This window comes from Pyrgilauda ruficollis, unplaced genomic scaffold (assembly GCF_017590135.1).
Source record: "Pyrgilauda ruficollis isolate IOZ18807 unplaced genomic scaffold, ASM1759013v1 scaffold49, whole genome shotgun sequence".
In the NCBI taxonomy this organism is placed as follows: domain Eukaryota; kingdom Metazoa; phylum Chordata; class Aves; order Passeriformes; family Passeridae; genus Pyrgilauda; species Pyrgilauda ruficollis.
The window spans coordinates 3554172-3569751 of NW_024526488.1; the positions used below are offsets into that span (position 1 = coordinate 3554172).

General features: G+C 38.2%; 1 protein-coding gene across 1 annotated transcript in view; it reads right to left on the reverse strand.

Moving 5' to 3' along the window:
- Window positions 1-15580, reverse strand: part of CDC73 (cell division cycle 73) — a 101017-nt gene that overhangs the window by 82590 nt on the left and 2847 nt on the right. The window contains exons 2-7 of the mRNA XM_041479532.1: window positions 12554-12659; window positions 11489-11558; window positions 10435-10497; window positions 10294-10346; window positions 9860-9948; window positions 8292-8508 (exon numbers count right to left, since the gene is read on the reverse strand). Of these exons, the coding sequence (XP_041335466.1) occupies window positions 8292-8508; window positions 9860-9948; window positions 10294-10346; window positions 10435-10497; window positions 11489-11558; window positions 12554-12659 (598 nt within the window). The remainder of the gene's footprint in view (window positions 1-8291; window positions 8509-9859; window positions 9949-10293; window positions 10347-10434; window positions 10498-11488; window positions 11559-12553; window positions 12660-15580) is intronic.

The following is a 15580-nucleotide window of genomic DNA, read 5'->3' on the forward strand; positions in this document are numbered from 1 at the left end:
TTTAAAGTTCTTTTCAGTTTATTCTAAAAAATTGCAGCCTTTAATTTCTGCAGCCCACCATAACCCTAACTGTCATTAACAAAGACTTGTAGTCACTACAGCAGCTTCATAGCAAAAAAAAAGGAAATATTTTTCTAATAATAACCATCAAGGATAAGCATTGGTTCAGCTTCATTGAAAACAATTCTAGAGGAAAAAATAATTGAAGAAAAGTACACTTCATCTCAATCATCTGACAAAAATAAAACCTTAAATCTAACAAGTAAAACTAGAAACATATACCCTGTTAAACAATATGGCTTACAGTGCTTCAAAACTTTCCTATAGCTAACTTGCAACCAATTTTTAATCAGATTTACACTCTGGTGTTTCACTGAAGAGAAAGAAAAGCCTAAGAAAAACCATATAAACTCAAAAAAACTCTTATTTGAACTGACAGTAAGGATTTCTTTGACATGCATCCCAGGAAAATCAAGAGCTGTAAACATTGTCCTGGCTTAGAGTAGGGCTGGAGAAGGAAGAATTGAGCCCGCACTACATTTCTTTACACATTTGCTTGATATGCTGAGACACTGCTAAATCCTTTACAGCCATTGGCAGACTGAAAGGCATGATGCTGCGCCAAAAAGGCAATATTCCTATCACACATTTTCAGTAATTCCTATATATGGCATGACAAGAAAAACAGCATTGAGATGGCCTCATAAGAGTACAGCAAAAATTAAAACACTGCTCATAAGGAACATGAAGTGATAAACTGTATATTTAAAAGAAAATATTTTGCACATCTAAAATTAAAGCACATATTTAAATCTCAAATTCAAATCAAAAAGTAAAAAATCATTTAAGGCATCACTCTCATATGCCTTCAGAATACTTATCTTCAATTTGCAAACTGTTCACCAAGTTTGAAGTTGATCTTCTCTCCTTCCTACTCTTGTAATTCCCAACTGCAGGGACTCATGGTGCCCCTCAAACTGCTCTCTGCACACTTTGGAGCTAGGCAAGCCGTGCTGGGGCACACAACAAGCACACTGCCACACAGGAGGTGTAGATTAACACCTGAATAAACCAGGTGTTTGTGATCCTGCTTTCAGGACAATGGCAGTTTAAGAAATTCACATTACACTACTGGAATTTATATTGCTAAACAAGTAAGCACATGATGACTCTGTCAAGCTTCAGATTAGGGAGCCTATGAGAAAAGATTGATAAAAATTGAACTTGTTACTAACTGTTGGGGGAAAAAATAAAAATCAGACACTCGTTTCACAAAAAGTTCATCTGGGCATTTCTTTGTGTTCCACTCAAGAAATTAACTGTGTATTACTAAAGCTGAACTGAAAACATAGCTGTGAGTACATCTGCTCTCTGTACAGCTGTGGACTATGCTCCCTGTACAGCTCCCTCTATATTTGTGGACTACGTGTCCAGTAAAATGTGCAATTTTCACTTGTTCTAGCTTATCTTCACTAAATTTTTTATAGCAAGAATATTATATGAAAGACAACTGAAACATTTGAAATTTTAATTCAGATGTGTGAAACAGCAGCAACACTGTAACAGCCTGAAAATACAGTACAGCATAAAATCTCAAAAACCCCAATCCCCTTGATACACAATCCTAGTTTATTTCCCCCATCAATGCAGGATATGGAGATACATGATTTTTTAATAGTTATGTTAGAGTAGTGTTTAAGGAATTACTTTATAGCTGACCTAAATATTCTTTCAGGAAACCATAATGCTTTATTCTATAAATGTTTTTGGTCAAATTCAAGGCTCAATGTAAATACAGTTTTTAAAATCTGGCCCAGATTTTAAAATGCTTTAAATGCTACATTCAGAATGTTTGCAGTAGCGCCTGGCAGCAATAAAAGAACCTGCCTAGTTTTACTAAGGAAGCCAGTCCTGCACAAACTGGAGTTTGGGCACTCGCGGTGTACGGTGACATTTGTGCCCAGCCGCTCCAAAGCCAGCCTCCTGCTCCACCTGCAGGACACCCGCTGCTCTCAGCCTGGCACACCTTTACTTTTTCAATTTGCTGTTCAAGTCTCACTGCTGTGAACGGCACAGACGTGAGACAATTCTGCCACCTAGAGCCTGCACATAAAGATGCTTTTACAATCGATTTCTCTTAAAATAAGAAAAATTTTACTCTCAGACTTCTTAGTTGTCCAAAGTGATTTAAATACTATTAGTCTTGCTTCAAAATTGTTTTTCCAGCTAAATTAAATTATTGAAACTTGCATTACAACTGCAGTACTAACCTACTCGCAGGTGACTTCACTGGTAAGAATGGTGAAGATTCATCAGAACAAAAACACAAGAACTGAAAGTAACTGAAAACATGATTTCTCACATTTAATTCACATACAGTAGTTACTATGAAAAGGATCAAACCTATAAAGAAAATATATTAATTTTAAAAATAAAATATGCAAGTACTAACTGCAGTAGTAATATTTGGCAGGTGGTAACACAAAACTAAAAATCATGACCAACACAAAAATCAGCTACATACACAAAAAAAAACCAGTTCTGCTCTTTAATACTTGTGTACAAGAATACAGAAGACCGCAAAATAACAACATTCTGGAATAATTCAGATGCTGTATTAGATACATTTGCAGTTGTGGGTTACACCCAAGGTAAATGCCACACAGCAGGAAAATGCCAATCCCTCTGGCTAGGTCAGCTATAAACTCCAATCATCCTACTCAGTTCTGGTCTTCTCTCACCATGCACAAAAAAACACCCAGAAGCTGGGGGTGGCACAGTGGGGAAATACAAATCAAAATTATGAAATTTAATACATAAAACTCACAGTCAAGAGCTATGAAAGTCTATTCCCTTCTGTATTAACTTCTTGTGTCATGGATAACAAGTACATGGAGCATCAAGTAACCTCCCAAAGAAAAGTACAGATAACTAGTACATTGCAACAGGGCTGCAATAATTAAAGATATAAAAGCTGAAAATCTATGAAGGCTTAAAAACAAAGCTGTTTATTTAATCAAATTACTTGTTATACAGTATAAGATTTCTATGCTTTCAACACAAAACTTAAGAAAATGTGCTGGATAGCCCAGTTTAAGTCTTTCACATAAGAACAGAGGATATATAAGGATCAAGGCAGGAAAATATTTTATTTTATTCAGGCTTAGTTTATACCTTATTAGAAAGAAAAAAAGAACTATTTTGTATAAAAAAGCTGTAATTTAGAATATTTTCTTAATTTTTTGTATATATTAAGCAGGAAAAATACAACTACCCAGAATGAAAGGGAATCAAATTCACCAGTCTGCAGCAGTGAAGCAAGAGCAAGAAAAAAAAAACAGACTATTGCTTCAACATCTCAACCTTGACCTTGTAAGTAATATACAGTTAAAGGAACAAGGCTACACTTACAAAAAGATACAATTTCATGATGTAAAGGTTATAAAACTACAGAGACTCAGCTCCACCTAACTATGATCCCATATCAAGTCTTAATAGTTTTTCCATTATAAACAGTTACCTGCAGAAAAAGCCCACATCCCATCATTCTTAGATTTGGTACACAGCTAACTCCATCAGAAATGTGTATACCTGAAATGCCAATTTCTCCTGTCCAGCTTACATGGTTCTACTTCAGAGCTTTTCCCTGGACTGTCTGCAGGCAGGCAGAAATGTTAAGATGCCATACAGGTCACTCACTGCCATATAACACCTGGCAAAGTCTTCAAAAGATTTACACAAGGCTCAGGGAGGAGAAAATATTTACAAATATGCTAAAAGCTGAGAAATGCACCAAAGCAGCAGCTGGGCCAGCTGCTGACAGATGTGTGTCTGCCTGGATATCACTTACATCAGGAGTGTGCAGCTACTGTTCAGCTTCTCAGCTGAAGAGATTTAGAAAGGTTATGTCCTATAACCTTTAAAACTTCCCATATCTTTGACAGGCTGGATTATGTTATTTCCTTGTACAGAGGGTTAGAGTTCACTTGAGAAAACATAATTCTAATATACTTGCAACTGTGAGAAAAGATAACCGAAGAGTGCTGGCCAAAATTTCAAGTTTTAGCAATAAACTGTATCATTTTCTCATGAACTGGGTGTGGCTGAGGTGGAGTTAATTCTGTCCCAGCTGCCCTGGTAGTGCTGCACTGTGCCTCGGTAGGCAGAGAGGTGCTGGTAACACCCAGTGTTTTGGCTGCTGCTGAGCAGTGCTGGCCCAGCCCCAAGGCTGCCTCCTCAGCAGTCCGTGGGGCTGGGCAGGATCTTGAGAGGACAGCCAGCCAGGACAGCTGACTCCAGGGATATTCCCCATCACACAACATCTGCTCAGCAGTAAAAGCTAAGAGAAGGAAGGAGGAGGGCACTTCTTGTTACAATATTTGTCTTCAGGAGCAACTGCTCAATGTACCCAAGTCCTGCTCCTCAGGAAGAGCCTAGAGACTTCCTGCTGGTGGGAAGCAGAGAATACATCTTTTATCCTCCTTTGCTTCCCCACGCATCCTTTGTTTTTAATAAACTGCCTTTATCTTGACCAACACATTTTTTTGCATCTTATTTTCTCCCAGCTATCCTGCTGAGCAGGGAAGTAGCTTGGTGGGCACCTGTCATCCACCACACTCCAAGGTCAACCCACCACACTACGCAAAGAAAGGATTAATTTTTTTTTTTAAAGAACATCCAAAATGCTCAGAGCTGCTCATATCAGAACACTGGTTCATTTCAAGAAGTTACAAAATTACAAGGCCAGTATTAGTGCATTTCCAAGATTCCAGATTTAAGATTTCTCTACACACAAGTAGAGCATGTTCAACACAGCCCACCCAGTTACCTTGCTGCTTATCTAAGAAATAGTTCTGAGCAATCTGGGAAGATTAAAAATAAATACAGAAATATAAATCAAGTACACCAGGAGTCACAGACAAAAACAGACTCTCCAAATACACCTGTGAATGCTACTTGAATTTGTTCCCATGGGAAAAATTCAAGTGCCAAATACATTTACAGTACAGATGAAATGAGGAGGTTTTTCCTTCAGAAAAGACTGCTCTTGCCTGCTACAAAAGATCATAAAAACAACAGGATTTTTAGGATAGAAAGCTAGAGGAAGGATGTGAAAGGAAAGAATCAATTTCAGTATAAAAACAGGTTTTTTCCTACGTGTTCAATGGTTTGTTTTACAAAACAGCCTCCCACTTATCTAAAAACATGCACACAACTGAAACCTGTGCAGAGCACTGATGCAAAACTTAACATTTCAAACACTTAGGATAATAAATAGTCTATGCATGGATTCAAAACTCTTCCTGCAATTAAATTCCTTAAACAATATATACTGTCAAAGAGTTCTAAAATTAAGTTACTATGAGAAGGAAAAAAAAATCTTTATACTAAACAGATGCAATTTGGCTCTGAAAAGTGATCACATAAAAATGCCACATTATTCATAAAAATCTAGAAGACTGCAGTACAGACTTGGGGAAAGGCAACAATATTTAAAACAGAGAGCAGGATGACTCATCTACTAGTAACTACATCAAACACTGGCTTTCCAAAAGAGGTAGAACTGCATAATAATCATACAGAAAACTATAGAATAAGAACTCAACAAAAAGTTTTAAGTAGACATAACAATAAGCAAGCAGATAAATGCAAATGTAGAAATCTTAAAAGCAAAAGAGAACAGGTGAACTGAAACCAGTAAGACATCCAGGGATCAATGCAACATCTGATCAAAAGAGGGTAGCAAAGAGCCATACAGACAAGGGACCTTTGTGATGCATTGCAGAAATCCTAAGGGTCAAATAAACTGGGAATGACACAGCTGCTGAAGCACTTTCTACAACAGGAACATCAAAGCACTCAAATTACACATTGTCATAAACCAAAAAACAAACTCACAGCCAGGCAAATATCTATCACTGTAATTTCAGCAAGGGGAGATTTGTGACAATGAAGATTGTGGCAATAAAAGCAGCAGGTAAAAGGACAGAATACAAGTATCATAAGAACTTTTTTCAAAATTAAAAAAGAACACTACATCACCAGAGAATTAAACATCCTGGAACAGTTCTATAAAGCAAACTTCAGAACTGGGAAGTGTGTCCAAAAGGAGAAACAGTAAATGCTTCAGAAATACAGTTAATATTTTTGACATCTATGAAGAATTTGGAGGAGCATATTACTGGAGAAATCAATATTTTCTTCAAACATATTCAATCCAGACTAAACCTGTCAGTAAGCTGAAAAGGTCAAGAATTTTTTTTTGTACTGTGGCCTACTGTGGCCTTTTACTTTTGTGTACTTTTTGCACCTTAAGCTGTTTGCGCATCTTAGTTTATTGGAGAGAACACTGGGAAAACTTACACACACAGGAGTGTTTCTCTGTGGAAAAGAACCTCAGAAACAGCCTTGGACTGAGGCAATTTTTGCAAAGAAACAACAAAATTTACATTTAGGAGTGCTCACTGTTTGTTACCATTCACGCAGGAGTTCCAAAGGAATTCAGATATTAAAAATGCATGCCTTGCTGAAGTCAATTTTGGTTTTAAATACTCTAGGAGAGGATTCAAGAGACTGCAGATAAACCCATACCAAGCAGATAGTGAAAATTTACAATAAAAAGAATTATCAGGCACATCAGCAACTCAAATATCATACAGAAGAGTCAGAACAGCATTGGCAGAGCAGTATCATGCTTCCCTGATCAAAATTCTTAAAAGGAAGAGGGAAGAAGGGAAGAAATTATTTGTCTGAGACAACATATCTGAGTTTCTTCACAACTTTCAAGAAGGTTTTTACAAAAGTTCTTGAAACAGAGAAAAAAAAAGGAAGACCCAAAAAACCAAACACCAAACATATACCAAAAAACCCTCCCAACCAAAGTACAAATGAAAAACCTGAGCTGTTCTGGGATAAACCACAGCCCTCAGTAACAAGTGATGTTTCTCTATCTACTTACTTTCACTGCTACTTGTTGGAAAATATAAACATTAACACCCGGTGATTGCTGTCCAAGCTATCAAGAATGTTCCTGCAACCCTGCACAAACCGAAATAGAAGATTTGCTGTTATGCCCATACACTCATCAGGCTGCTCACAGTAACTGCATGCTAGACTCCAAGAACAAACTTCACCTCTTGTTTCTTGGCTTTCTCCCTGGGTCATGATTTGCTTAAAGTCACTACCTCATCTCACTGTTACTACAGGGATACCACAACAAAAACATTCATCTCTTCCCTACTATCTCTGCAATTTCACTTGGAAGAAAAGTAGAGATAGGAATGCCATGAATGATTCACAAAAGGAAGAAGAGCTACACAGATTCCTTTGGTACAAATCTTCCCAATGACTAAAACATCAACGCTTTTACCAATTTATCAGCTGCTCAGCAGTGAGGGCTGCTACAAATCTGAGATTCAGAGAAGCAACACTCACTCTGTAGGTGGCACACAGGAATGTGCCACATACCCAGTAATTACCCCATAATTCATGAATTAAATTATTCTACCCTGGGACAATACTGGAAAGTTGAGAGCTATGTAAAATACTGTTAAAAAAGACAAATGAAGACAGAGTTCATTTATTTCTACACATTATTTTCCTATGGCAATACTTAAAAGAAGTAGTGAAGGCAAAGGATGAGTTTGACAATAACGTCAGGAAAACAGACCCTTGAAATCTTTTAGAAAGGGACTTAGTGCTTCCTTGAGAAATTTAGTGCCAAGTAGCTCTGCAATAAAGAAAGCCTCACTGTCCAAAGAGAGCAAGCTGTCAGCTGCGCTTGCAACCATGCTCAGAATAGCACATAACCAAGTGCAGCCCAAAGTAGCATCAAGGGACAAAAACCTCTTCATGGTAACACTCTCTCGTTTTGTTCATTCCAGCATTTTTCCTCCTTATTTCTTTGGTGCTTTCCACAATGTAGAGAGCTTTGGGCTTTTAATGTACCTGCATTGTTCTGTCAATTACTCCCCACTTCGGTCTGTTTCCAACCCATTCCTGGAGCCCTCCCCACAGCAGGGCCCAAGCCAGCTTTGGTTAAGAAGCATTAGGTGATTACTTAGTATCTTTTAAGTGGTTGAAGCAAGTAGTTGGAGATACAATTTAGATTTACTGTAACACGATAAGGACAAACTCTTCTGTCACTGGGCCAACAGCCCTGCAAGCCCACCTTTACATGGAACACTGAGCATAATCCCCCTGTCATCTCTGATTAACAGATTAGATACAGAAAATAAAAATGCAGTTTGTCATAGGGATCATAAAACCCAGCTTCATATCCAGAGCATTACCTTGCCTGTGCTTTGTAAGATTGTAGTTCTTGTCCTCCATACTCTCTCCCTGCTGACAATATCTCTAGTTACATCCACTTCAGCATCAACAAAACTTCTCTGTTTAAGAGCAGTTATGTCATCATCCAGATCAGTTTTGATAGTGGATCTTTTCTTTGCCATGATTTTGGCTTTGATAGCAGCAATTTTTTCCACTGACATAGCTTCAGACAAGGACCTAAATGAGCAAAAGTAACAGCAGAGACTGAATTATTGCACAAACAATTCTTCTGAAAGAATTTGTGAATGAATAACTTCATCCTGCCAAAGTTTAAGGCTGTGCTATAAACCACAAAACAGTCACCTTATATATACACTGAAATATTATATAGGCTTGGCATTGCTGTTTTGGGCATGTGAATCCAATTTGTGACAAAAGACTCACAGTACTAACACAAGGACCATCCAAAAATCCCAACTACACCAAACAAAAATAAAGAACTCAAATGTAAAGCATCAGGACTAACACCTTCATTTATAACAACATCTGAATTTCAGTTCCCTGGATTTTTTAGTAGATTATAATTTTGCCAACCAACCCCTGGCTGCTCTGAGGCTTTCAGAGCATTACTCTAAACCTTGGCTGAGGTGCAGTTATGTGGATGTGGTCCCTTGGAAGATGTGGTATCTTCTCAGACCGTGCAGGTCAGCAAACAACAGATGGTGGTAACCTTGTCCACATTAACCTGGGTTTGAGAGAACTCACTCGAGTCCAAGAGTACAATATTTATGTGTGTTTGTTTTTAATTGTAAACAGCACTGGGCTGTCAGTGAGCCCTACTGTTTCGCAGGTGAGCTGAAAAAAAAAAAAGATCAAGATTGAATTGCACAACACTAACTGTCCATACCAAATTTACTATTACATGGGGCTGTTTTTTCTTTGAGAATACACGAAAAAATTAATGCAAGTACTGGCTGTGAAGCATTCTCCTTTGTAACTATGTTATGGGAAAGGGAATTTCATTGTGTTGCTACTTGGTGCACAGCAGGGTCAAGCATGGAGTTGAAACTCACCGCCTGTAAATATTTGTATTTTTTAAAGGGGTTGTTTACATTCAGCATTAAAAGAACTGGTAACTAGAGAATATAAACTAATTCAAACAACACACAGTAATCCTCACAGCAGCACTACTAAAGTTGTAATGCTACACTCAAGGTAGCATCCAAATTATTAATTTATACAAAATCACATGTCCTTTGTGATTTTGATTTTTATTCTTAGGCTTTCTAACCATGCCACCATCAGATTTTTTTCCCTATAGTTTCCTTTCAAGTATACATATAAGAGATAGGAAGAAATCATCCAAAATACATGTTTTTCATGTGGTTAGCTGTAATTATGGATTTCATAAACGCCTCAAATCTGCACTGTCATAAGTGCTCCAAGGTTTGACTCCTCAAACATTACTGAGAGTATCAAAGAGAGGAAAATTTCCACTGAGAGCTGCTGGACAGAAGCATAACTGGCAGCACAAGAATTGTTCTCCATCCTGTAATCAAGCATGAGGCATAAGGAACAGTAATCCCACCTGATCTGCTCCGTTTGCACGATGCCCTCTTTGTGTCCTTCCAGCCGAGCTGCCAAGCGCTCCTTGTCGAGGCGCACACACTCCTCATCCTGGAAGGAACAGCCAGGTTTGAGTTCTTGTGCATTCTCTTTTCAAATATAAATACAGCTGGAATTAAAGCTAGTCAGAAGTATTTTCTTCATGTTTGCAAAGACAATCTTTATTTCCAATGCTTTTTCATCTGGGCACTATCATTACATGCAGAGCTATTGGAAGTTTCCTTAAGAACCACAATTCTCCAAGTCTAACTTCTAACCCCTTCCAGTTCCCACTCCCCTAACCAAGCTCTCTGTACACCAAAGGAGAGGTAACCCAATGGAATTCCTACAAAAACAGATAAACACCGTCATTTACCTCCACCACCCATTTGTACTGATGACAGTCACTGTCATTACCTCTATTCTTGGTTTCTTTGCTTCTGCTAATATTTCATCTGCTGCTCTTTTAACTACAAGAAAAAGAGAACATTAAAAATGCAAGATTGTAGTAGATTTTTACAAAATAAACCTCAAAGTTCTTTTTTAGTTAAGCTGTACCTTGAGTGGATCGTTGAAGACCAATTTCAAGTGGAGCACTTCTGTCTATGCTTGATGAAGTTGCTGCATTCAAACAGAACATTCAGTTTAAAAAGAAAATATTTACAAAAATATTTGGGTATAAAAGAAAGAAGGACAACAGATGAACCGCAACAATGGAAACTCTACATATTAGGTGGCAAAGGTGGTCAGACACTAGGACCAGTGGAACTAGTCAGAACCTGACTGAATGTAGAGTTAAATCATGTTGCTCAGGGTCATTTGGGCCTTCTCTGAAAAGTGGATTGGATCAGGTGACCTCTTCTGGTCCATTCCAACATAAATTAATCAATGATTCTATAATCTCTATATACCACTCATAAAAGAAAACAGAGTCACAATGAGAATTCGAATCTAGAATCAAGATCTACTGGTTTGTCTAGGTTGTTTTTTTTTTTTAAGACAACCTACTGATGCCCTTAAAAAAATATATAAAGTGATTTTACTCATCATAATCTCATACTCCATGATACCTAAAATTTAAAGGTCACCTACGAAAGAGAGCATCTTACAAAGGTGACAGTTCTTTTTTTCTCAGAGAAACCTCTTTTCTCTGACTAATGTTAACAAGAAATTTAAGATGATGAAATGCCAGGCAAATGTGCAGGACTGACAAAGCAGTGATTCCATGTATTTTATTAAACTGAAGATTTCATCCCACACATTTCTTGCATTCAAAATCCATGTACTACTGAAAGCTTCCCATACTCTGGAGAAGGAAAAAACATACATGCTAAACATTCTAACACATAATTATTAACCAGAGTAGGTTAATAGTAATAATAATGTTCACCTCTAAACATGCATGTAGGAATGCATCTCCTATCCAAGCAAAACAATTAAGAACACAATTAAAAATGCAAGAAATAATACCTTTGTTTGAGAAGTTTCAGCACATTCAGTTAAGATGCAAACTGCCTGTTACCCAGCCTCCCCCTCCTAGCCCTCACTAGTGCCATGAATATGAAGCAGTAAAGAGCACTGTGTGTCCAAGTCAAAAGAACACATCACTCACATGTTTCCCCATTTAGGTATGCAAGCAAGTCTTTCCTATCAGGTCTTCTTACCACAGGAATGTTTTCAGTCTGAAAAGACAGCAGACGTGACATTAAACTGTTCTTCCCTCACAGAGACTCACTGAAGATTTCTCACTTTCACAGAAAACTACTCATCCACACAAAGACATGACCATGTGTCCTGCCACTCAAACAAGCTTAACTATCAAGCTTAAAGTGCAACCACATCCTAGAGGATGCTCAGCTACGCAAAATTAAACACACATCTTGCTACAAAACTGAAAGAGCCTTTTCCCTCCTTCCATCAAACTTGCAAATAAGATCAAGAACTAGCTTTTACCTCACACACAAACACTTCCCTGCCAGGAGTCTGTGTTGATACATAGAAATCATGTATCTCAATTGTGTTGTTTCAACACAGCACTGTTGTCTCAGGTAACAATGAAGCACAAGGAAAGATGAAGAGTGGCCTCATAGAAAACAGTCAAACAGAATAAAAAGGACTTTTAAAAAATTCCTTTTTATCTTTATTTGTAAGGCTTAATCAGTAATTTTTTTAATAGGATTGCTTACTTCCAAGTCCACTCCAAAGCTTTTCTGCTTTTCTCCATTCTGTAGATCCCTGCCATCTAAGGCACTAAAGGATCATCTAGACTGGGATCACTCCACACACCAGATGGACAAAAGTACTCTCGAAATAGTTTAGTGCTGGAAACAACTATGTCCATAGATTATCATGATAAATGCTGACATTACTGCTAACAATTGGTTAACAAACTCTTGCTGTAAACATAATTTGGTGGTTTGAAGGAATGATCTGTTAGGAAGTGAATTGTCAAGAAAAATACTCCACCCTGACAGGACTTGTCATGTGATCCTTCCGCAGAGGTGATTGTTTTCAAACACTCACACACACTCTGCTGCATACCATTCTTACTTTCCCCAGCCAAATTCGTACACACAAGTGCATTTATCATTCCCTGAAAATAACACATATAAAATATAAATAATAACACATATTCATCATCACAAAACAAAAATCACATTCTTTATGGTCTACTTACTGCAGCACGACGGACATACACAGGATGGGAAAGGTGCACGTTATTGAGCAGGAACAAGATAGAATCCAAAGTGTAGTATTCCCTGGGCTGGCCCTCTTTCCCTGTCCTGTAACACAAGAAAAGTTTGTATTTTAATTAGAAATTTAATTTCTCCATCTCAAGCACACCCTCTTTTAGAAAAGGTCTCTTTTCTTTCCAGACGACAGTTTAAAAAGCAAGCAGTTAATATTATTATCAGGCTATTGCCAAACTAGTGAGCTCTCAATTGTGTTAAAAAGTACAGGTGAGGGAGATGAGTTCTTGCAGCCTCTTTACTGCATGAATTATTAAAAAAACCTTCCCAAAATAAGAGTTGGATGTGTTGCAAAACAAACAAGCTAGACTTGGGAAATCGTAAGTACACATTCCCTCTCGTTCACACTATTTATTCTGATTATCAAAGGAACTGTCTATCACATGTGAGACAGCCAGACAAATAGAACTGAGCTGCAAATGAAATAAAGCATTACACCATCTTCAGGTACAACAAGCCAGAATGCTCAGCACAGGAGAAAGCATAGTGTGAACTTGGGACATACAAATTCCACAAAGTCTAGGGAGCAAAGGGCTCAAAACGGTGCCAAAAGATTAAAATAAGGAGTGACTACAAACTAATTGCACAAAAAAACCCCCAGCAAAATGCTGAAGGATACAAAATCACAGTGAGCTCCCATACTGAAGTCAGACCACATCAGAGCAACACAACAGCATCATCAAGTTCTATCTCAGCTTTCAAACAGCTTGTTTCAAAGATACAGCTCTTAATTCTAAAAGGGAACTTGTTCTGTGCAACTATTAACAAAAAAAAAAAAAAAAAACCACCCACAAAACCAAACAAGACCAAATAAATCCCTGGCTCAGCCTGGCTCCATGTACACTGAACAGAATTCCCCCCTCTCACCCATTATGCTGCTACTACAAGACTCTGTAGGGGAAGCAATGCCTGTCTGTGTTTCAAAAACCCCTATCTCCTAAACACTGCCCTGAGAAACAGCCCTGGCAGTCAGGAAAGCAGCAAGGGCAGCAGTTCCACTGCCCACCCCCACTTTGGGACATGTCAAACCCCAGCTCCAGGCAGGACAGGGCTCCTCCACATTGCCCAGTCACTGTCCAGTGGCTCACCTTAAAGCCTGAGAAAGAGAAGCCACCACAAAAACAGCTCAAAGCTATAAATTTAAGACTGGTAGAGAATTTTCAACAAACAAGCGATTTCAGGAAGAAACCCTTTCATTAAGAGTTTTCCCTCTAAGTACAGTGGCTTTACTCATGGCTCATCATCAGCACCAAAACACACACCACAGAAGTGCCAACCTCACTGGGGGAAGGGAGAGGAAATAAATAGTCAGTCAGAACTTTATGGAGCCTGAAAGAGCCACCCTAAAATCTACTAAACCAACAGAGGTGTCAGTCTGTTTTTCAGTACTGTGGATTTAATGCCACCTACTGCTTTGCCTATCATTACTTTTCTGAAATTAGCTAAGAGTGCCCAATAACCTGTTCAGAATCTATTATCAGCACTAAAGTTCAAAACCCCACCTTCACAATGATGCCTGAGAAAACAAGACACAAGAATAACATGCAGAGAAAAGGGATTCAGGATACCAGAACTGCAGAATAAAGGGTCTCTCTTACCATTATCCCTGCCTTCCAAAAACTTGGTCTGCATGAGGTGGAGGGTGCCTGTACTTTTTGTTGCTGCAGAGGAAGGGGAGTAGACACACAGGATTTTTCTTTCAACTGCTAAGAAGCCAAAACTTGGCTTGACAACTACAGGCAGCCCCCAGAACTGGATTCCTCAGCAAGGAACTGTTTGAACAAGCAGCAAAGCAGTAAGGATCTTTGATAAGGCGGTTTCTAAACACACTGGAAGCACTAGCAGAAATAAAAGCTTCCTCTACACAGGCTTAGCTCTGAAGCAAGCCATGATGTCACATGATACAGCTGTCACTTCATTTTAAAACAAACACTTTAGATTGTCTTAGTTCAGAATCACTCATTATTTCTTTGAAGTGTGCATTGAGCATGATGGAAAAGTCCAGCTGGTCATGTACTCAAGCTTTACAATATTTAGCAATAAAGGACAAGATATAAAAACAAACAAATACTGGAGCATTATCTATTAATTGAAACAATACAGAGCTACAAAGCCACAGGCATTGCCAAAGCTCAGCAGGGCACAGCTGGTACTTCATCACTTCAACCACACACACAAGAATTCCCCGTACTCATTATGGCTCTAAGAGGATGTTTTATTAGGAGCACAAGATATTGCACATTAATAGGAAATCATCAGATGGACAAGCAGTTGCACACAAGGAGAAAACCTAAGCCTAAACTGACATTTCAACATCAGTGTGTGCTCCTGCTAAATAAACAGAGAACTAAAAACAGGCAGATCTGAGGGTAGCTTGCCTCATTCAACTGACAAACATCCAAAGTGGAAATAGAAATTAATTATGTTATTTTTGATATTCAGTTATGACATCAATTACTTAAGAAAAAAATTAAAATCTTAGGGGCAGACCTCAACAAACCCAGTGACAATCATTAAAGCAAAAATATAAGGAATGGCTGCATCTCTTACAAACTCCAGCTTAAAAATTGAGAAAATGTTTATATGATAGGAGAGAGTAAGTTTCATCTGCTCATTTTTAACACCAGAAACTTACTTCTTTCTCATCCATTCACCTTCCACCTGTGGGCACCAGTAATTTATTCATTTTTAACAGCTCTATTTCCTCTTTCCTGTTTCAAAGCCTGAAGTTTTACAGAGTACTATGGACCTGTGTCTCATCCACAAACCCAAGGAGAAATCTTTAAAAACACAAAACAAAGCACACTGAGTATCACACAACTGACAATACCCAGGGCCAGCTGCTCACTGTTTGAAAACTCAGCTGCATATCCAAGCTCCTTGACTAGGCAAACAAAGCAATACATTTCTCTGGTAGATGGATTCCTTCCTTTGGTTTTGAAACAGATTCATTA